General features: G+C 33.5%; 5 protein-coding genes across 16 annotated transcripts; 2 read left to right on the top strand and 3 right to left on the bottom strand.

Annotated features, from left to right (window-relative positions):
- Positions 1–1,565: 1,565 nt before the first annotated feature.
- On the bottom strand, positions 1,566–4,152 carry LOC127262422 (protein DJ-1 homolog D). Its single transcript, XM_051291097.1, has 5 exons — positions 3,689–4,152; positions 3,457–3,573; positions 2,597–3,037; positions 2,127–2,489; positions 1,566–1,892 (listed from the first exon to the last, which is right to left on the bottom strand). Exons 1-5 carry the CDS (start codon positions 3,743–3,745, stop codon positions 1,704–1,706), a joined length of 1,167 nt encoding a protein of 388 aa, XP_051147054.1. The 5' UTR covers positions 3,746–4,152; the 3' UTR covers positions 1,566–1,703.
- Positions 4,153–11,157: 7,005 nt separating this feature from the next.
- On the top strand, positions 11,158–13,197 carry LOC127262172 (uncharacterized). The gene is made up of 4 exons (XM_051290715.1): positions 11,158–11,340; positions 11,450–11,525; positions 11,824–11,996; positions 12,901–13,197. Exons 1-4 carry the CDS (start codon positions 11,228–11,230, stop codon positions 12,974–12,976), a joined length of 438 nt encoding a protein of 145 aa, XP_051146672.1. The 5' UTR covers positions 11,158–11,227; the 3' UTR covers positions 12,977–13,197.
- A 987-nt stretch (positions 13,198–14,184) lies between these two features.
- LOC127262171 (WAT1-related protein At3g02690, chloroplastic) lies at positions 14,185–19,777 on the bottom strand. Of its 12 annotated transcripts, none has more exons than XR_007841088.1 (9): positions 19,094–19,776; positions 18,074–18,196; positions 17,352–17,501; positions 16,836–17,008; positions 16,403–16,459; positions 16,053–16,301; positions 15,889–15,988; positions 15,655–15,738; positions 14,185–15,535 (listed from the first exon to the last, which is right to left on the bottom strand). XR_007841088.1 is itself a non-coding variant. In XM_051290713.1 (6 exons), exons 1-6 carry the CDS (start codon positions 19,745–19,747, stop codon positions 16,199–16,201), a joined length of 1,260 nt encoding a protein of 419 aa, XP_051146670.1. In that variant the 5' UTR covers positions 19,748–19,776; the 3' UTR covers positions 14,185–16,198. The 12 variants fall into 12 exon arrangements, 1 of the variants encoding a protein (XP_051146670.1); XR_007841087.1 differs by having other exon boundaries at positions 15,655–15,732; XR_007841086.1 differs by having other exon boundaries at positions 14,185–15,813; positions 16,148–16,301; positions 19,094–19,777.
- LOC127262170 (uncharacterized protein At1g65710-like) lies at positions 14,452–15,953 on the top strand. Its single transcript, XM_051290712.1, has one exon. The coding sequence runs from the start codon at positions 14,452–14,454 to the stop codon at positions 15,745–15,747; it is 1,296 nt and encodes a 431-aa protein (XP_051146669.1). The 3' UTR covers positions 15,748–15,953.
- A 774-nt stretch (positions 19,778–20,551) lies between the features above and the next one.
- LOC127262498 (NDR1/HIN1-like protein 6) lies at positions 20,552–22,434 on the bottom strand. The gene is made up of 2 exons (XM_051291202.1): positions 21,899–22,434; positions 20,552–20,994 (listed from the first exon to the last, which is right to left on the bottom strand). The coding sequence occupies exons 1-2, from the start codon at positions 22,345–22,347 to the stop codon at positions 20,673–20,675; spliced, it is 771 nt and encodes a 256-aa protein (XP_051147159.1). The 5' UTR covers positions 22,348–22,434; the 3' UTR covers positions 20,552–20,672.
- Positions 22,435–22,973: the final 539 nt, after the last annotated feature.

Genomic DNA, 22,973 nt, shown 5'->3' with positions numbered 1-22,973 from the left:
AATAATAATAAACTAAAAATAAATTATGCGCTAGCTTGACGACAACAATAATATATTTGAATCGATAACTTCATAATTAAAAATTCATTTTTATAATATTTGATCATTCTTTACAAAAACAATATTGCTGTGTTTGTTTGTGAATTAGAATTTTTGAATAGTAAAAAGTAATTTGAATAATTGTTTGAATATAAAATAAATTTATAATGTAATAAAAAAATAATTATTATTATTATTTAATTTAATATTTTTTTAAAAAAAAATGAAATAATAAAAATTTGTAGTAAAATTTAAATAAAAAAAAACAACCTATATATTTTAACGGGACAAATATGGAAAGCGAAAAGTAAACATATGACTCAATTTATTTTGTATATATATAATAAGACAATATACGGAGTTTTTTCGTACCGCCGGCTTAATGTCGGTCAATATTGATGAACTCAACTGTACGTCACATCATGTCCTTAATGCACTAAATGACTACAAATACATTTAATTTAATTTTAAATACATTAATAATAAATGCACAATAAATGTATTTGGGCCTGGCTATACTAACAGATTATGGGCCGGATTGAGTTGGATATATTTTTTAATAGACTAACCCGAACCGGCTCGTTATACTAAAATTTTCAATTGATATCAAACAGAAATAAGTTTAAATTAAATGGTTTCGGGTCGGGTCAATAGTGCGCAACTTGAATTGTGAATTGATTGATTGTATATATTGTTAGATTGTTTTTAAGAGCCAATTTAATAAAAATATGTAACTATAATAAGTTTTTTTTTTTTTTTTTTTTGGTAAAAAAGTAATTATAAAAAAAATGTATACGTCCTCATTAATGTTATTGTATTTATTTCAACACAATTTTTATGAAAAAAAATTTATAACTATCCTTTCAATTGTTTTTTATTTTTGAATTTTGGTTGATATTTATGTGAACTAATCATTACATGAACCGAGGCCTGCGTATCTGAACCCAAATTCAATAAGGTACTCTAAAATACAATTTGATCAAATTTGAGGAAAAAATTGTATTATTGGAAAACCTCCCCCCGCCCAACCCCCCCCCCCCCTCCCCCAATATTTTTTTTTGCTAAAAAAACAAACATATATTCCCTCCATGTCAATACAATAGTCTTGTTTACCATTGTTTTCCATCCTAAAACAATAGTTTTATTTTCATAAATAATTATATCACCGTAAAACTACTTTACTTTTTTCATTTTTATCAAACAATTGCCAATATTCTTTTACACTAATACACTTGCAATGGCAAAAAAAGTATTTTATCTGTACTTTTTTCCCATTACCAATATAATATCAATATTCCTTAAATCCCGTGCTTAACCCAATTAAGACTATAGTTCTGGACGGAGGGATCGGTGGAACCTAATTCCTGTAAACTAAGTTTGACAAGGCAAATCACACTATATACTTTCGTTGTTTAGTCGAGTTTTGTAGGTTCTATTTGGAAAAATAACGACCAAAACAGACCCTTAATTTAAGATAAAACTTCTTTTCTTTTTCGAAAATAATTAAATAAAAATAATAAAAATGCTTAATTTCAATTTTGTTGTAGCAAGCAACGCTTATTATTTCATCAATCATGTTTGTAAAGGAGCACACATATATCATCTTGCTAGTTGCACCACAACACAACTCGACATCGAGCCCAAAACCAAGAAAGTTACTAGAGTTAGAAGGACACACTCAAGCCAAGAAGAGCCATAAACTGACCTACAAATTCGGGATGACCTGGCCATGCAGCTCCAGTGACAAGATTTCCATCGGTAAAACACCTCGAAATCGGATCAGGCTCCAACCATGTCGCCCCACCGAGAACAACATTCAGTTTCACTGCCGGATACGCAGTACATTTTTTGCCCTATAGTGAATGCAACAACAGACAAAATATTATTATTATGTATATTATCGACATAACTTTTCAAGTAAAAAAAAGGTTCCTCAAACTTAAATAGTAAACAAACACAATTCCTCTAGTGTTGTTATTCGAAGAGAACTGTGTTTACTAACACGGGCCGAATATCATTTGACGAGGCATACACACCAAAAACCTTACTAAGCAGAAAAGTTAATAATATAGATTAAGAAAATTTACCGTCAGAACACCAGCAGCAGATAAGATTTGTTGTCCATGGCAGATCGATGCCACGGGTTTTCCTGACTCCATAAATGTTTTCACCAATTGCAGAACCTTATCATCCAAGGCCAAGTACTCAGGTGCACGGCCCCCAGGAATCACCAGACCATCATAGCTAGAGGCATCCAGGCCATCAAAATTAGCTGTTAAAGTAAAATTGTGGCCTGGCTTCTCACTGTAAGTTTGATCACCTTCGAAGTCGTGTACAGCAGTAGGACATGTATCGCCATGTTTCTTGTTGGGGCAAACAGCATCTACATGACATTCAAGAGCTTGAAGAGATTGGAAAGGAACCATCACTTCATAGTCTTCCATGTAATCCTGATCAGAAATGAAATCGTCAACAAATAACCAAATGCTTGGTGTTTACAAACAGTGTTCAAACACCCGAGGTAAAAATAGTGAAGATGAGAGCCATTAACACTTACTCCACAAAGAAACAAAATTCGCTTTCCAGAACCAGAAATCTTGGCTCCGAGTGCCTTAATAAAAAGCCCAATAAACTCAGGATGCCCTTCATATGTAGCTCCAGTTATGAGGTTTCCATCGGTAGTACAGAAGGCCATGGTTTCTGGTTCAACCCAATGTGCACCGGCGTGAATCAGTGCAGTTTTAACAGCTGGATAAGCAGTGCACTTGCGGCCTTTAACTACGCCAGCTGCAGCAAGGATCAATTGGCCATGGCAGATGGATGCAATTGGCTTTCTGGAGTCTGCAAATTTTGCAACCAGGGCTACAACAGTTTCATCCACTGCAAGATATTCAGGGGCGCGTCCTCCAGGTATGATCAGTCCATCATATTTGGATATGTCTATTTCGTCAAAAGTTGCATTAAGAGAGAAATTGTGCCCCCTTGATTCAGAATATGTCTGCGTGCATTCATCAAAAAGAAAATTACCCTTCCATTCGGACATAAATCGAATAAAATACCACACATTAAACCAACTTTAGGGAAAAAAAAATAAAATGGAATACACCAATTAAGAATTGAAATCAATACAAGCAGATCTTGATCCTAATTCAAAGCTTATTCCATGGCGGTTACTGTAATAGCTTAGCCATGAGTTCTTAGCTACCATCCAATCTTTAAACCCCTGACTCGTCTATTTAGGATTGTTCTCTATTGACTCAGAATGGTTCTTAGCCTCTCAACTGATTTTTGGAATTCAATGTCTGCGCTACTCATTGTTTATTAATTTGGTTTAGAATCCTATCAACTCCACGCAACAATTAGAGCATGTTCACACGTCAACCAACAAATGAACTGAGGAATTCAACTCCGACAAACCTGGAAACCAAGAGAATCATGGATCGAGGTGCGACAAATGTCGCCGGCTTTCTTCCCGGGGCAAACGGCGTCAACGGCCAACCCGTACGCCAGCAGTGCTTGGAACGGAACCATAACCTAATCAAACCGCAATTCAAAAAGCTTAATTCGCAAATTAGTTTGTCAATCGAGTACAGTAACCACTGCTAATTAACTGAAAATTGAAATCAAGCGAATGAAAAAGAGATGGAACCTCGTAATCTTCAACATAATCTCCGCAAAGCAAGAGCACCCTCTTCTGTGCAGCCATATTCTAGACGCTCCGCTAAGTTTTCCCTGACTTGATTTGAGAGTTTTCGCGGTGACTGGAGGAGATTTGAGGATTATCCGGAGATTTGAGGGTTATCCTCTAGTAAGAGATACCAAATTAGAGAGTCAAACGATGATGATGAAGCGGTGGCAAGGCGCAAGCTGACAAGATTGTCGGTATTGATTTATTCTAGGGTTTCTGGAAAACACCACATCTCTATCTCATCTCATCTGTGTCACCAAAATGTTAAAAAATCATATTCACTCTCTCGGCCTCCACTTTAAAACAGAGTGGATCTGTTGGTAAACTCCACCTCCTCCACCAGGATTTCTCCTAACGCCCATTTGAATGATTTGATCTTCTTGTATTTGGGACTCCAATCTCATAGCCTCTCTACTGCATTCCACGCATTCGTAGCTGACTCGTTGTTGCGTGTCATCTCTTACGGCGACAATGGGACGACAATAGGATTATTATTATAAGGGAAAAAACCAATTTGGTCCAAATATAATTAATATTTATTAATTTTTGTCTCAATATAAAAAATTTATCAATTTTACTCTCGTTATAAATTTTAATTAATTTTGTTCTCATTATAAATAATTTTGGTCCCACCGAAATTACTGCCGTGGATATGACCCAGGCGGCGTGAGAGCTAACTTGGAAACTACATAGTCATGATATCATACGGCGTATAATTATGCATGATCATATTGTTACACGTCTACACAACCGCGTACATTTCTATTTTGGTCTAAACTTTTATTAAATATTTTGAATTTAGAATAGTTGATATAGTTAAAATAGAAAAAAAAAATCAATAATAATCATAATATAATTAAAATGTATCAATTTTAGTTCAAATATAAATTTTACATTTCAATACAATCTCAACGTATACATATATAATTGTATTGAAATAATAAATTAATTTTTAATACTACTATAATAACAAAAAAAAAAATAAAAAAAATAGTTATGTAATTAGATATTTGCAAGAGGAAATTTTTTTTCATGAATAATAGAATTTTAGATAAAACATTTCAAAAGAATATATGTTATAAATTTTTATAATTGAATTAAAATTTATACATATTAGTTATATTAGGATTACTATTAATTTTTTCCATTATATAACTACATCGACTATTCTAAATTCAAAATATTTTTTTAAAAAAATATAACAAAAAAATAAAAAAAAATAAAACATATATAAAAAAATATAAATTTTACATTTCAATACAATCTCAACATAGACATATATAATTGTATTGAAATAATAATTAATTTTTAATACTACTATAATAATAAAAAAAAAAAAAAATTGGTTGTGTAATTAGATATTTGCAGGTTATGAATAATAGAATTTTAGACAAAATATTTCAAAAGAATATATGCTATAAAATTTTATATTTGAATTAAAATTGATACATATTAGTTATATTAGGATTACTATTAATTTTTTCTATTATATAACTACATTGACTATTCTAAATTCAAATATTTTTTTTAAAAAATATAACAAAAAAATAAAAAAAAATTAAACCAAAACAAAAAGATGCACGACCGTGTAGAATTATATATGACCATATAACATGACTATGCATAATTATACATTGAAATATACATGGTCGCCGTGTAGTTTCCAGGTCAGTTGCCACGTCACCTACGTTACGTCCACGTCAGCAATTTTCGCTAGGTTTTTAGCGGTAGGACCAAAATTGATTGAAATTGTTTATAATTGGACCAAAATTGATTGAAATTGTTTATAATTTGACTAAAATTGATGAGTTTTTTATATTAAGACCAAAATTGGTAAGTTTTAATTATATTTGAACCAAAATTAATTTTTTCTATTATTATTACTATTATTATTTAATATTAATATTAAATTAAATATTTAGGGTCTATATTCTCATTGTTTATACATATTTTTATTTTGAATTTTACCATTACAAATTAATCATTTTAAAAGTCATTTATTAATTTTTTAACAAACATTGCTATTGTATATTTAAAATATACAACAAAAATTATTGTAATTTAGAATTTTGTTACAATGCAAAATTGAGTTAATATTAGTTGGTGGTTCAGATGACTTTTAAACGTGTGGGTTATAAAAAAAGTTCTAATAGAATAGTTTCAAATTGAATTAGAATCACATTTTAAATTAAATATTTGTATAATAGTGAATTCAAATTGAATACTTTGAAAATTAATTCGAATTAAATATCAGTATCATTTTAAAATTCGAAACGAATTGAATATCATATTGAATAATAAATATTTTTTTTTTACTAAATCGAATTGAATACTACAATATTGCAATATTCGATTTGATTTCATTCGTTTACAACCCATGACATTAGTCAATTTACTTTACTCACCAATATGTGTTTAGAGTTTTTGTTAGAAATAAAATATTCTTTTCATTCATTCATTTATTTGATTCACACTTACTCCTACAACATAAGCTTTATCCAGACTAAAAATAGGTACTCTTTCCGTCCGATTCTAATGTCTCATTTATCTTTTACGTTATTGTATTTAATATTAAAATTACATTTATATTTATATAATTTTTTGCACAAGTGTAATTATAATAGTACTATAAAACATTAATAGAAGTATTGTTGTCATTTTTCCTAATTTGTACTATGTTTTCACATAATAATTAATGTTCAAATATCAACATGCAAAAAGTAAATGAGACTCTTAGAGTCGGACGGAGGTAGTATTAGAATAATAAAATTATTAATAAAAACAATTTAAGTAATATGTATATTTATAACGTAGGAACCGCAGCCGCTACTAAATGAATATATTCGGAGTAAATCTTCGGTCGAAACTAATAGTCTGTAAACTAAGTTCGACAAAACAAATCACATCAGATAATCATGTGTGATACTAAGTAATAATTTTCTTTAGTTATTCTTTTTATGATTTGGGAATCAACAGCCGCTATCCGAAAGTGCGCACTGATAACCCCCGGTCAAACCTAAGTAATAATTAATTATACATACGGCTCTGTTTACTCAACACATTTTCACTAATTTGACAATATTTATTTAAAAAAAATATATCACATCAAATACATTTTTTCTCTCATAAAATATCAAATCAAATACTAACATTTTACTTTTTCCAAACTTCCAAATTTTCAAAAATCTAAAAAAAAAAAAAAAACCCTATCTACACAAACCTGTATTTGTTTGTCAAATTACATTAATGTCCTGTTATTGACTGTAAATCTCAAGTTCCATTGTAGCGTCTAAGTCAAATACTCGTCTTCGTATCTCCATAATGGAGGTGGATCCAGTGCTGATGGGTGCATCCATCAGCATCATACTAATACAATACAAGTCATTCATCATAATAGATTATAATCGAACGGTTTTGATTAAATAAAGATAAGATAGTAATTTTAATTTACAAAAGTTACTGGGTTGAGGCGATTTTTTCATTCTCCCTTCATTTTTTACTTTCTACTGAAAAATCTTCCATCGCTCTTTGTCTTCAAATCGTCTTCTTCAACCGTCCATTGTTATTCGAGGCCGGACGCGTTCATGGAGGTGATTTCGTCATCGTTCTTCGTGTCTAAGTTTTTGTAAATTATGTTATGTCCATTGTTTTATATGATTTCAATGCATTTTAGGTTAAACATTTCTCATTTTCTATCTTATTTAAGTTAAATCATTGTCCAATCCTTGTTTAAGGGTGGACTCGTCTCTATCTCTGCCTATGAAAACACCACCAGGATCTCCTCCTCCATTCACCAGGCTCTTAATAACACTGGAATCGCGCTTAATCACGTCCTTGTAGATGAATTTTGAGATTTGTTGGAGTTTTGTGCTCATTGTGTTGTTGAGTGGATGATTTGTAGTTTTTTGGGTTGTTGTGGTGAATATTGAACAGTGGGATTGAGTGGTTTCTGGCTTTTTAACTGCGATTTATGTTTATGTGTAACCTTTATTTTGACTAATTTATTGTTGGTGGACTTCTGTGTACTTGCTGTCTTTTTTTTGTTGTTATGCTGGTGTTGTAGGGAAAGATGGAATTATTAAACATGGTGTTTTTATTGTGTTATTAACAGTAGTTTTATTCAAGTAATATTTTGTTTATCTCATTATGTTGGTTGACTGAAGCTCTATTTATGTTGGTCCTTAGCAATAATTCTATAGATAGTGGACAAATTGATGATGAGTTTTGATTTCATGTAAGTAAATTTTTACTTTCATGATATTGAGAGAGACTTTCGGAAATTGGTATCAAGTTGGAGCCAAGCAACTGCAAATTTCTATATTTGCATTTGTAATACATTTCATCCATTTTTCACATACTACGAGGAATCTGAAACTTGAAATAGTAATGCATATTAAATCCCAATTTTTGATTGAAAATGTGAGTTTGTTGCTTGCGGTTCCGTTGGAATGTTTAGTTTGTCGTTAGTAGTTCTGTTGGAATGTTTTGAGCATCTATTTCAAATAAGAGAAAATAGCAACTAATATGTGATGTAGCCTTTCTTTTCAGGTAGTTATTGATGGCCTGTTTGCTTTTGAAAGTGTCTTCATAAAATGTCATCGTGTTAATTTGTGAATCCATTTGGATTCAATTTGATCTTATAGTTTTTCTCCATGCTTAGGTGCCAAGGATACGAGTGACAAGAAAATTTTGGTGGTCATGTTATTTTGGGCAGTTGACAATTCAGCTAATGCAAATTATTTGTTAATTTCCGGAGATCGAGATTTTTGAAATGCTCTTCACAAGCTGCGCATGCATCACTAAAAGATTCCTTCTTGCTGCTGCAAAGAGTGTTTGGCTTCTAGTGGTGTCTTCGTAGGTGAGGACGAGGTTGCGCGCGAAGGGGAAAATTGATTGTTATGATTAGTCTGTTGACTTTGATGAATTTAATTTGAATAGTTTGTTGGTATTGATCGGTGTATTGAATTGAATGGGTGATTGGTCAGTTGACTGTGGATTTTTGTATCAATTTCTGCTTAACACTTATGCTACTTGTTAGAATAGAAAATGTTTGCAGGTATCTAGTAAAATGTTTGACTCAATATATATAAATGCTAGCAAGTTTAGAATGGTAGGAGTAAAATGTTGAATAACATTTCATGAAAATTCTTGATGATATTAAAATAAAATGCTGAATTAAGTAAATGTAAATCCTTATCCATCATTTTATGTTTTTGTTATTAGGCAATATGTTTTGGTGGAAACCATATTTAGAATGTCCATTTTGAGGCATTTTCTGGATAACATTAATATCATTTAAGAGTACATTAACATGCTAAACACACTTGTAGAAATGTTTATTGGTATTCAACAAAATGCTTGGTCTTGTATATATAAGTTCTTATTATATTTTGTTCATAATATTTTGCAACCAAATCATGTATGAACTGACTAAAAGTCAATTTCCTTATTTTTATCATGTTTGTTATCTCTCTTATTCATCCTTCTATGCTTCTTTTGTTTCTCAGAATTGCTAATTCAATATGCATTTGTGTAGGATGTTTTTGAATTGTGCACAACCTGTTGCTACTAATACATCTATCGTGCATATTGAATGACAAGACAACATTCCAATATTTTTCCATATGTTGCACGTGCTTTCAATCGAAGATGTGAACAAGATGTTGATCATTTGTCTTCTCCATTTTATATAGGCAAAATTGCTCATAACTCCCTTGTGGTTTCGAAACTCAGCGTAAATTCCTCATCTACTTTAAAAATTGCATGACGTCCCCTTATACTTTAAAAAATATTGCATGAAGTCACTTTGTGGTTTCAAAACTCAGCACAAATCTCTATTTTACTTTAAAAAATTGCATGACGCTCACTTATACTTTAAAAAATATTGCATAAAACCCCCTGCCAGGCAAAACATATAGATAGGAAATCATCTTCTTATCACACGAGGAAAGTTTCATAGTGGTGGGGTTTCATGCAACGTTTTTTAAAGTATAAGGGGGTACCATGCAATTTTTAAAGTACAGGGAAATTTTACGCTGAATTTTGAAACCACATGAGAGTTATAAACAATTTTACCTTTTATATATAAGATATGTTTTTTTTTCTCATCTAAGCACTGTGTTATGAATTCAAAAGATCTTTGGTGTTGTTCTTAAAACCATTGAAAAACATTCGGTTTTTAGAACATGGCTACAGAGTTCATCAATGAGTTGAATATATGATTTGCAACTAATTGTCTATCCCGCGCAAAGAAATCCTAATGTTCCTTTATGATTCTCCACCACTCTTTGAAACTGACGAACAACTTGAACAATGTTATTGTGTGGCTGGGGAATGTAAATGAAAATGTTGATTGTTGTATTATAAAATGCTTTCCCAAAAATAGCATGATGCTGAGTTTCGTATTTAAGGTAATCACATATTATGATGAGTAATACAATACAAAATGCTATTCTTTTCTTTGGTAAATGCTGATGTTAATTGAACGGTATGGTACATTATTTTATTTAATAGTAATTTCAATATTTTAATTGAAGTAAGACTGCTAATGCATATTTAAGAAATTCTTATCACACCGGACGGGATTTTGATGGCTTTGTTAATATCTAAATCTGAAAAACAATTAATACAATTATATTAACATAATTAAATAAACTATTATCCGAATTTGACTAAAGACGCCATAATCCAATCCGATAAACTGAATCCATTAAATTCAACCAAATAAATCATAGAAGATATTCAAGATTTCAAATCAATTTTCGAAAAGTAACTTATGCGATTGAGCGATTTCCAGTTCCATATCGTCTGAACTTGGCGAGGACGTTGATGCATCCGAAATTGCAATATCTTCGATGTCGCCACTGCTTGTTGCGCGATTGATTGGGTTGGAATAATAAATAATTGATTTTGCTTATCCCGTCAATATCACCCATTAATTCTATTGAAAGAGTGCGTTTATTTTTCCCAGCGAATGCGGCATCGAAGAAAAAAGAGAATGAGACTTGAGGTAGTTATGTAAATTAGGAAAATTCTTATGACATCCTTAATTTAATACAAACCATTGGATTAACAATTCTAATTCAATCGCTAATATGCAATCAACATTACGCTGATTCTAAATATTCAGCGCGCAATCCCAATCCCTCCATAATACTAGACATAATGAATGCTCTAGCACACGTGTTTTTATATTTTTGGAAATAACAATAATAATAAAAATAATAAATAATTATTTTTATTAAAAGAAAAATCTTAATTGGGGCCGTTGGATTGGGCAATAAGTAATAATAAATAATTATTTTTATTAAAGAAAAAAAAAAAAAAAAAACCTTGATTAGGGCCGTTGGATTGGGCAACAAGACAACCGGGCCTGGCCACAGAAGCTTCTAGCAACTGCCGCCCATGTATAAACTAACATATGTGCAGTTGCGGTGTTTACACAGACAGGTACTTCGCTGCGATAATATTCATTTCTGCATAAGGGATATTTGATTAACAATGGCAGGAGTGGTAATGCTGCCCAAGGAATTCGGATACGTCGCCATTGTCCTCGTTCTGTACACATTTCTCAACTTTTGGATGAGCTTTCAAGTCGGCAAAGCGCGCAGGAAGTAATCTTCCATCCCTCTTTTTATTTTTTTGAAATTGGGAGCTGTCTTTTGATTGACTTTTGTTTTAGGCGCGTAATTACAAATACTTTGTCGAATTTGTGTGACTCAGGTATAAGGTTTATTACCCGACGATGTACGCCAGTGAATCTGAGAACAAAGATGCCAGTCTTTTCAATTGTGTTCAGGTATTTATAATTTCCTCTCCCATCTTCTGAGAGTTTTGATTAATTTTATTGTTTCCGGTACTTTTGGATGCATCTTCGCTTTGTATTAATTGCATTTTACTCGTCTCATTTGCTTTGAGTTTTTAAGTCGATTTTATGTTTGTTAGTATCTTTTGGATAGCTCAATTTTGGTCTCCAATTAAATGTTTTTCTGTGATCGGTGATCCTCTGATGATCTCCCAAATTTGCTGAATTGTGAATTTCTGTATATATGTTTATGTATAAACCAAGGAGATTGAATTGAAATGTGTTTGTGCAGAGAGGTCACCAGAATTCCCTGGAAATGATGCCAATATTTTTCATGTTGATGATATTGGGAGGAATTCAGCACCCTGTGATATCTGCATCATTGGGAGTCCTTTACACCGTCACTCGGTATTTCTATTTCAAAGGCTACTCCACTGGTGATCCTAAGAACCGTCTTTCTATTGGGTAAGGAGTATTGCCCTTTCTTCTGTTACCAATATTTCACTTGTTGATCTTCTTTGGTGATTCTTGAATATATACTGTGATTAGTTTGCCCAAATTGAAGCCATGACCTCATTCCTTGACTTAATGTTGTATGTAACCATGCTATTCATTTCTAGTTGGATATGAAGTCGTGAGCTTCGAAATTAGCAACCATTCTTTTGAGGCTGTTCAACCACCCTGAGTATTGTTGAATAGAATAGAAACTAAGTTTGAGCGTGTGGATTGGAATCATATCTTCAGTATTTTTGTTGCGGACGGAGAGGGAGCTTGTTAGTTTTAGGATATCTTTAATAATCTCCGATGGAAGAAGTTTAAAACAATGTTTGCCATTTTACCTTTTTTAGAAGGTGTAGATCCAAAGTCCTGGTTTACCTATCGGTGAAGTATTCTGCTCTCTCTCACCCCTAGTTCAAATAATCATCAGCTTTACCTATACCCCCGGTTATATTGAGAATAATGAAGGGCAGAAGTTGTTGCTGCTCAGTATCTCTTAAGTCTTTCCCTGCTAATTTCAAAACTTGCATTTGCTCACTCTGTGTTTCAAAAACTAGTTTAGATGCATAGAGAACAACCAACTGTAGCACCTTGTCCAGATGATATTTCATTTATCTAATTGTTGCCTCTTGGAAATAATGCATGTATTGCGCGCACGCATTGAAAGGCTGAAGTTTTAGCTGAGAGCATGAGTATAAACAGCATTAGATGCTCTACGATACATGACATTGTGTTCAGGCAGTCGACATTAGAAGCACATTTCAATCAAAATTTGAGATTTGATTCTGGTTCAGTTTTCTGCCTCTTGCAACATTGATTAGATTAAAGCAAAATGTTTTGTAACATGCCTTGAATTTTTGATTCTGTGCAGGAAATACGGGTTCTTGGCACTGCTGGGGCTTATAATTTGCACGATATCGGGTGCGGTGCATATGCTTTCTGCTTGAAGCATGACTTGATCTGATCTTCTTTCTTCTTCTACTTGGTCTAAAGACTTGGTGCGGTTTCTTAACCCATTTTCTTCATTTTTCATGCATGTTAGTTGTTGTGTTTTTGGGTTGTGAGGACTCATCAGACCTATTTCTTGCACCCCTGAATTAGAGAGAATGTTGATGGTCAAGTTAAAGTTGTCTATTTCGTTTTGGCAATAAAATAACAACTTAATCAAGGGTTTGATTGGTTTGTTTTTACTGTTTAGAATATTATGTTTTAGTATAAAATATTGTTTAATTAAATTAAGATGTAATATATATATTTAATTAAAAATAATTTTTAAATATATTTTATATTATAATTCTTCCGTTCCAATTCAATGTATACTTTATATTAAAATACCAATTATGATATATCCGTTCCAATTATGATATATATCAAAATGCCAAACAAAATTAAATACAAATTAGTATTATATTTATATTATTATTATTATTTTTTTAATTATGATCATTTTTAATGTTTTGTTTGTTTGGCTATAGTGATAATTTTGTATATTTTTTTTAATTATGATCATTTTTAATGTTTTGTTTGTTTGGCTATAGTGATAATTTTGTATTGGTATCAACATTTTTATACAATGGATCCGATGGTGTAGGAGTTGTATTTGTGACCGGTGACTTTTCCGTCGTACCTGGTTTGCAATATACCGGACCTGGTTTGCAATATACCATATTGTACCACCCATAGATTGTGTACTTGGTTGCAATTGTTTTTAATCATCACAATATCCGAGAACTTGTGTTTGTTTAGGGTATTTTACCTTAAATTTACTATTCATCCAATTTTTTTTTAAAAAAAATATCGAATTAAACACCCATTTTTTATTTTTTATATTACATTAAAAATTAATTTTACATTCAAAATGTTCGTATCACATCTATTTATATCACATTATACCACTACTTCAATTCAAATTTTTTAATATTCAAATTTCGACTCAAAATCCAAACTCCCAAATTTGTAATCAAATAAAAAATAAACCAAACTAAACTTTTTTAAAAAAATCATAATCTTTTCATTTTTATGTAAAAAAAAATTACATAAATATATAGTTATTTTTCTTTTGCTTATCCACAACCCCAAAAATAAAATGACCGTTGCCCCGGATTCAAATATAGATCTAGATTCCACTGTACTTTAAATATAAAATAATATATACTCCATGTGAATTCAGATGTATAGAAATATAAATGTTTTTTCTAATTTTCAGTGCATACTCTGACACATATAATGATTAAAGATTTTTATCCCTTTACATACCATATATATCAATGAATAAATTGAAAGAAATTTAAAAACAGAATCTTCAATCCTTAACGGCTATAATTTGCCAGTGAGTCAAAAGTAAATCAGATCTCTATTTAGGAAACTGAAGTTTGGTTTCTCCAGCAACCCTTCTTCTTTGGAATTTCTTACTTCTCTCGTAATGGGATGCTGTTCAAGCAAGAACAAGAACAAGGATTTCACCATTGATCCCTACAACCCACAAAACAAGCCTCACTCAGAACAACAAGCTGCCGTCAAGAAAGAGGTTTCCGGCGCCGCCGTCGAGCGGCAAACGCCCCTCGAAGCCGAGGCCGGTAATCGACAGGCCGTTGTAAAGGTTGGAAGCAGTGACGATACCGGAACCGTTCCCGTATGTTCTACGACGCAAGACATCGACGCCATCCTACTCGAATGCGGGAGGCTCAGCAGGAGCAACTCTTCCGCCGGGAAGAACGGCGAGAGTGGGAGCCGAAGGAGGAGCTACGATCTCGACGGAGAAACAAGGAGGAATGCGGGAGAAGAGGAAGGATTTACGAGGAAGGGAGAAAGGCGGCAGTCTCCGCGGAGGAGGCCGGAAAGGGACAAGGGCCAGGCGGCACAGCCGCGCTCCGGCAGCAGAGAAAGGAGGAGACTAAGCCGATCTCCCAATAGACATAGATCCGAATCTCCTCCCGTCAAAAATACTCGTCCGTCGGACTCCATTTCCAGGCCCGGGAAAATAGTCGCCGTGCCCGCTACGGTGCCAAGCGTCGGGGAGGTTAACGCCACCCCGAGAAGAAAGGCTCCGGCGAGGAGAAGCGGCGGCGGCGGCGCATCGCCACGCGCACGATCGCCAGCAAGGATGAGCAGAAGCAATTCCAGGAATGGGGAGAGAAGGAATCCTCTAAGTGAAATTGACTCAAATATTACCTCCACAGGACAGGGAAACAAGAAACCATGTGAGGTTGCAAGAACAAGACACGGCGTCGTCGGAGATGACGACGATGCCGAGCCAGTTCTAGGGAACTCTAACGCGTCGCCTTACGCTGCATTTTTGCTAGACGACATCCGAAACTTCCATCAAAAGAACCCCGTTGCTGCTGCGGCGATTTCTCTCCCGCCGTGCGTGGCTAAAGCTTGCTCGATCGTGGAAGCAGTAGCCGATCTCAACTCTGGTACCAACGAGAGTGGTAGGCGACATTTCCTCGTCGAACAAACAAGTAAAATTGACAGGAACCTGGCGAAACCCGATCCCATTTTGGAATCTGGGATTATAATAACAAACGACGATGATCTGGGGCAGCCAAGCTACCATAAATATGTAACATTGCCGTCGTCGTCTTCAAGATCAGTTAACAAACAGAATGGGGCAAAAACGGCGTACCAGGCATCACGTGCATCAGGCAAAGGTGTTGGGAGTGCAGAGTCGAAACCTGAGGTCGTTGCACGGTGTCGCCTTCCACTGCAACTTAGATAATTAAGTTAATCAGTTTGCTCGAATGGTTAGTCCACACCCCACTGGTTTCAGTTCATTTCTTGTTAGCTGAAAACAGAGTTTATTTCGATATTGTACAACAACCTTCATCTACAAATCTTACATTAGTAGAGGAATACTTACAATGTTCCCGTCATTTTTACTATCCAAAGTTTCAATATTTGGAGCAGAAATCACAGATTTGGTTTCGATGCTCCAGCTATTTCGAATCCTTTCCCAACTCCTACAAGACAAGGATATATGTGTATAAGCCTTAAAATGGAGCTGGCTGAAAATGGAGGACGTACCTCGACTTTCATCCTCTGAATTTGAACCCTGGTTTCTTGAACCTTGTGATATCATTTATATACAATGAACCCAAACAGACGTCGTGCTGGGGTACCTCGACTAACATCACGATCTGCCATGACATAAATCATATGTGGATGAACTTTCACTCCAACTTTTCCTTGTAGTTAACCATATAGATTGCAGCAATGGTCACAAGGGCTCCAACAAGTTGCAATGGGGTGAATGTCTCGTCAAGATAGATGAAACTGCAGTTGATTTTTAAAAGGTTATTAAATAAGTTTTTGATAGTTCACGCACCCACTCGCTCCCCACGCCAAATAGAGATTTTAATTGTTAGGCTTGTTACCCGAAAAATGACGCAAACATTGGAGTCAGAAATGTCAGTGAGCTGAGCTTCGTCAAGCTGCCTGGAAAAACATTAACAGCAGTCAAGTCAGGTCGAAAACTCTGAGCAAGAGTTTAACGTATCACAGTGGGTGCGACTATGACTACTGTATCGAGATTGAGGGCATGACACCTTTGCAAGAACTCAGGCTGCGACTTATTAACTTCCCTTGGTAAATTATGTATACATATTAAGCTAGATCAAGTTTGTCAGGTTTCGATAAAAATTATAACATGTGGTTTGTTTCTGTTAATAAGGCCAATTTATTTCATGATTTTCCTCTTCCTAATTGAAACTTTGTTGGACTGATTTACCCTTTGAGCACAACAAAAGCATTGGATGGTATGTGTGTACACATTAGTATATAGCCAAAATAAGGAAAAATAATAATAACTTGCCTCGTGTTGCATTGTAGAAGAAAACACCGTAGCTGATGGCACTTCCAAAAATTGAGGTGTAAAGAAGAGATATAACATCACTTGTTGTAAGCTTATCGACACTTGAGAGAACAGGATCATGATTAAGAACTGATATAGCCACAAGTGGGAGACCACCGATCACCATGTGCTGTGTAATGAATTTGATGTTAGCAAAACTCTCCAAATCCATTTAGACAAAGGGTTTTAAAATGGTGGTTTCAGTTCTAGGATCGGGTATTACTTAGATGTGAAACTTGCAGACCTTATTGGTTGTGATATTGATCTTAGGGGGGGAACGTCTTGCAGAATTCTCATAAGGTTCTTCGACTATTGCATTATAAGTACAGAATTGTAGTTTGTATATGTAACTAATGTGTAATTATTTTATAGTCACACAAACTACACTAATGTATTCAATAAGTGGCGAAAATATATATATGAAACAAGAAATTTCTGATGTTGATAATCATATAAAACAAATTAAACCATACCCAACCAGTAGCCATGATCGGATCTGAGTATTTGGAGACCCACCGGACCATGACAGTGCCGACGGCCATACTTTGTGCAGCTAAGAGCATCCACCACTCCCCACTTCCCCACAAGGAAAAGTTATTGGCATCAAAAGTAAGAGCAGGCACCTGCAAGATATACCAGCCCTTGATTACATGTAAGACCAAGTAAATTGTGATTTTGCAGCATTCTAGGCAAGGAAACAAGACAGACGGTAAAAAAATCATATCACTTTTTACCCATTTTAACTATTTTTCGACTTTTTTTACTATAAAAAATAAAAAGTACACACTACATTCAAACCCGTCTCTAACCAAATGAGCCTATTTTTACACTACGGATGGAGTAAATCATAGTAGTATTGCATAGCTGTAATAATTCAGAATATAAATTTTACTAGAATTTACTTTTTGCTCAATTACTGAATACTTTTTTAATACAAAAACAACAAGATATATCCATCCGTTTATATTTGTATGCGTGCATATATTTATATAGGATCATTGAGTTCTGAGCTTTACTTTTATATGATTAAAACTATATAATTACAGATTTAATTCACAGCAAAACGATGCCAACAATCAGTGAATCCATGCCATTAACAGACTACAGGAATTCAGTGGCGCAACATTTGTAGATAAGAACAATGCAATCAGGAAAAAGAGAATGGGAAACAGGCATTTGAGAACAACATTAGTACCTCAAGGAGCAAAAGTCCTACGACGCCAAGTACAAGTCCAGCATACCCAATGTACCCTATGGATTCTCCGAAGAACAAAGAAGCCAGAATAGCCACAGTCAAAGGCTGAGAATCAATTATCACCTGCAATGTTTTTCCAATCCAAGAATCATTTCAAATTCCAATCGAAGAATGGTTTCATTCAACAACAAGGATACAACAGCCATCTCCATAGCTACCACTGCCAAAAGAAGCTAACAAACAGAAAAAGACTCACAGATGCGAAAGGCCACTAGAAATTCATGACACATCCTCTTTTGAGCAAAAAGCCAATAATGAACAAAATGCGACTTTAAAACTACCAAGCGAAAAAATGATTGACCGATACATGTGCACACCATTTCAAACAATGGCATCCAGTGGACCAAGGTTGAAATACTGAATTAGGTTTCGAAAACTAATAAAGTTGTTTCAAAGACATAAATTGAGACTTCATCATCCTCCTTTTACTCCTTTTTAAAAAATATTTATGATTTCCATATTACCATGAATCAATACTCCATTAAGCGAAATGTTGTAAGAAACCCCATACTTCAAGAATATGATTATCCGACAACAAATAAACATATGTCCTTATATATATATATATATATATATAAACTAGACTGTTATTTTGGAAGTTTGGAAAATTAATCCCCTTTTATCGATTCCTAGTTTCTGCGATTGTTTATATCTCCATTGTTGTAACAGATAGAGTAAGTAATTCAACATGGCAATCCTTAAAATCACCAATTTTGATCAAAAACGCAAAAAGCTCTTGTTTCTTTTTTTTTTTTTTAGAATCAATATTATCGTATTTTATTAAAACATCATATTCCAGGCTTAGCGTTTCTTATTCACCCAATCGATTTCATACTAACTAAAAATGACCCAAATCATCTTCCCCGATAAACTAAAACAGCAAAACAACACACACATATATATAACTATGTATATATAATTTATAAAGCTCAAGTAGAGAAAAGGTTTTAGCTAACTTACACTGCCCAAGCCAGCTGTAGTCCTCTCCAATCCTTCGGCAAGAAAGCCCTGGAAACAGCAAGCATCAACCAGAGCAAATACTGAAATAGAGAACCAAGCATTGAGTCCGGAGGGGAAACTTCTGCCTCTCGACGTTGCGTAGCCGATCAACAACAGCCCTGCCGGAATCAGCCGAAACGCCGCCACGAAGAACGGGCCGGTTTTGGGCAGCACTTCCTTCATAGCGACCATAGCCGTCCCCCAGAAGAAAAAAGGCGATATCAAAAGTCCCCATTCCAGCACGGTCCGCGCCAATTGCACCAAATCCGACGCTTCTACTACTGATTCCGCAGCCACCACATCCTTCGAGTTCCTCGGCGGATCATCATTCGGCGCGACCACGCACTCGACATCGAGTCCGGTGCCTATGCAATCGATCTCATCAGCGGATGAACGATCGAGCTCAAGCTCCGAATCGGTCGCCTTGCCCCTCGCTTTGAAATTGGTCGGAACGGCCGCGATTCTACGTCGCCCCGCCGACTGCAATCGCGAGGACCGACACTGCTTGCTCAGGGCGATGGTGAAACAGTTGCGAGCTGTTGCGGCGGCGGAAGTAGCGGGGACGACGACAACCACCGGAGTGGATGAACCGCCCAAACAGCAACTCCACGCCATTTTGGCAGATATATTTTGCCGACTTTTCGAGGGAAGTAAAACCTTTTTCCATAAATTAATAATTAATTAAATAATAAAAAGGAATTTATGAGTGGTGGTGAAAGAAACAAGTATTGGTCTTCTACCGGTCTCAATAAACTCTGACGTTTTTATTTATTTATTTATTTATTTTTTAAATAAAGGGTGTGTTTGTTCGGAGGAGTGGATTTCACTCCAATTTTTTTTTTTCCTTCTCTTTTTTCATCCTAAAAAAATCAAATCAAATATTTATTTATTTATTTTTTATATTATACTTAAAAAAATAATTTTACATTCAAAATATAACCTCAACACCTATTTATACTATTCAAATTCAAAATTTTTATTATTCAAATCTCAATTTAAAATCCAAATCATCACACAAACACACCCAAAGTGTCTCCTAAGATTATAGGTTTTTTCTTAATAATAAAATTTGAATTGCCATTTGATAATTATATTTTAAATATAAAATTAAATTATAATATAGTAAATTATATTTGTTCGATTTCACATTTAATATTATATTAAATTAATTAGTTATTTTAATTTTAATTTATAATTATTTATATTATATTTTGATTAATTTTATAAATATATTTTTAATTATTTATAAACTATATTCCTTTCAAATTCTTTGTATCTACCGTAACAATGGCACACCATAATGCGCTGGCGATGAAGAAAATAAAATACATGCACATAAAAACCAAAAAAGCCTCGAAATTCCATAATAATAATAAAAACAATAATATATTACCAAAAAAAAAAAAAAAAAAACAAAGGAAAGAAGCAAGGAGTGCAAAACAGCCCTCCACATTATTAATACAGCAATAAATACAAAAAAAAAAAAAATAATAATAATACACCCAAAAACCAAATAATAATAATCAATCATAATATATAATCAGAGCCTAAACCTAAACCTACATCGACTATTGCTAATCCTTATATCATTATTTGCATTCAAACTGTCGACATTCAATCTGCACCTCACCAAGAACTTCCATTTGAAGAGCTTTAATTTTCCCAACTTCAGTTTGACGGGAACCCGAGCCCGAAGATTCAACGGGACGCTTCCCGTCTGCTGCTGCGTCGTCCGCACCGACTGCAGCAGACCCGCCGCATCCCGCGTCTGTCCTGTCAGTGTTAGGCTCAGCACGGTCGTGTTCCTGTGCCCTTGGTAGAACTTTGGAAGCGATCCCTCGCATAGTTTTGTACCCGTATACCTATTTTTAAATTCAAATTTATTAAATTTAAGAATTTTCGATTCGGGAGTATATTATATTGGACTATATATGTATAACACATTGAAAAAATAAATTGGAAATTTAAATAAATAAATAGTAATAGGCTTTATATACACAACCAAAATATAAGGGCTTGCTTGGTTTGAGTTTGTGTAATTAGTTTGATTTTGTGTAATAGTAATTTAATGTAATATTTTATTAAACACAAAATGGAATTTTTTTTATTTTTATTTTTTTATAATCATGCTACAATTACTATTAATGAATTAAAATTATTTATAAAAACATTTCAAAAGTTGCAATTTCACATTTTAAATTAACTCAAAAAATCATTTATTAAAGGAATTTGATTTCATATCTTCCTCTCAATTTATAAAAAAGGCAAAAAGAAAAGATAAAAGTAATTTAATATTTATTTATTTTGTTAGAGCATTTATGATATTAAAATATTATTATATGTTATATGAACAAGTAAATAGTCCTAATTAAGTTCTTTATATAGTAATATTTTTACAAATAAATTTTTTAATTAGTTTAAAAATAAAATTGATCACGTAAGTAAATGGACTTTAGTATACAACATACATAAGTGCTTACGAATGATTTTTTTTTTTATAATATATTAAATAAAAAATAAATATTTAATACAATAATAATTTATTTTTTTTTAAAAAAAGACTTTCAATAAAATATTTTTTAGAATGATTATACGATTAAATCTACGATTGCATGCTATTCTGTTTTTTACTATTTAAACTCTATACTTTTAAAAATATTTTTTTTTATATTACAAAATATTTCATTATATATTATTTTAATTCTAAATTCAAATTAAATTTTTTCGAACTTCATCAAAAGAAACACACCCTTTTAAGTAACGTACCATACGCTCAAACGACTTCCCCCCTCGTAATAAATACCGATCTTCTTGTTCGGATTCCTCGCCGTGATATTGACATTGAACGCCGCCGACAAGCTATTGTCATTCCCCAAATTAAACTCCGTAATCCTCATCGAATCCACCGAATATTTCGGGACTTTCGGGTCGAACACAAAGTACACGACCGCGGCCAAGATCCCGATTATTAGTATCACGAGAATAACAAAAGAGACGGTCCAACAAAAGCACTTCTTGCACGTGCAACATCTCCGACTCTTTGTGGGCTTATACGGAATGCCACGTGCGGGAGGCGGCGGATATTGCCGCTCGGGATCGCCGTTTTCCGATGGGTGCGAACCTCGGCCCACCAACGGGGCGGTGGGTTTTGAGGGCGGCGCCGCCTCCTCCGCCGGGTCTTGATTGACCGGATGGATCCTCAATTGATCGGCCATTTTTGTCAAGAGATGAAATGTCCTAAGGAAATGTTAGGACAAGAAGTGGGATTTAATTACGAAGAAGTATTTGTGGTAAGGTTTATATAAAAGTCTTGTATGGATTTCTATGGTGGTTTTGGTGTCGGAAGTTTCCTCTTTTTTGACTTTAAGAAATTGAAATGTGGTTAAAGTGTCATTATCTTGGGATTTTATTATTATTATTATTATTATTTTATTTTATTTTATTTTATTTTAGGTTTTCACACATTTAATTATGTGTTTGTTTATATGATGATTTTACTTAAGTTTGAAACCTGTTGTAGTTTGAATATTATTTTGCTTAGCATAGCCGCAAGGTCTGCGATAGCGCGTGGACGTAATAAATATGGAGGTGTTTGTATTAATTTTTTATTTTGAAAAACGGTAAATATATATATATATATATACACATTTTATTTTTAATTTTTGGGGTGTGTTTTTTAATTTTTTATTGTTCAATGTTCATGTTTTTTTTTTCTTTTTTTTTTTTTAACGTAAATCTATGTATCTTTACTATAAAACATCATTTCAAATTATTATTTAAATTAAAATTTAAATATCAATTTTTTTAAAAAAAAAACACCGAATTTATATAATTATTTTTA

Source organism: Andrographis paniculata, unplaced genomic scaffold (assembly GCF_009805555.1).
Source record: "Andrographis paniculata isolate CXL003 unplaced genomic scaffold, ASM980555v1 Contig65END, whole genome shotgun sequence".
Classification (NCBI taxonomy): Eukaryota; Viridiplantae; Streptophyta; class Magnoliopsida; order Lamiales; family Acanthaceae; genus Andrographis; species Andrographis paniculata.
Note: the sequence above shows the minus strand (reverse complement) of the source record. Positions and strands in the feature narration are given on the sequence as shown.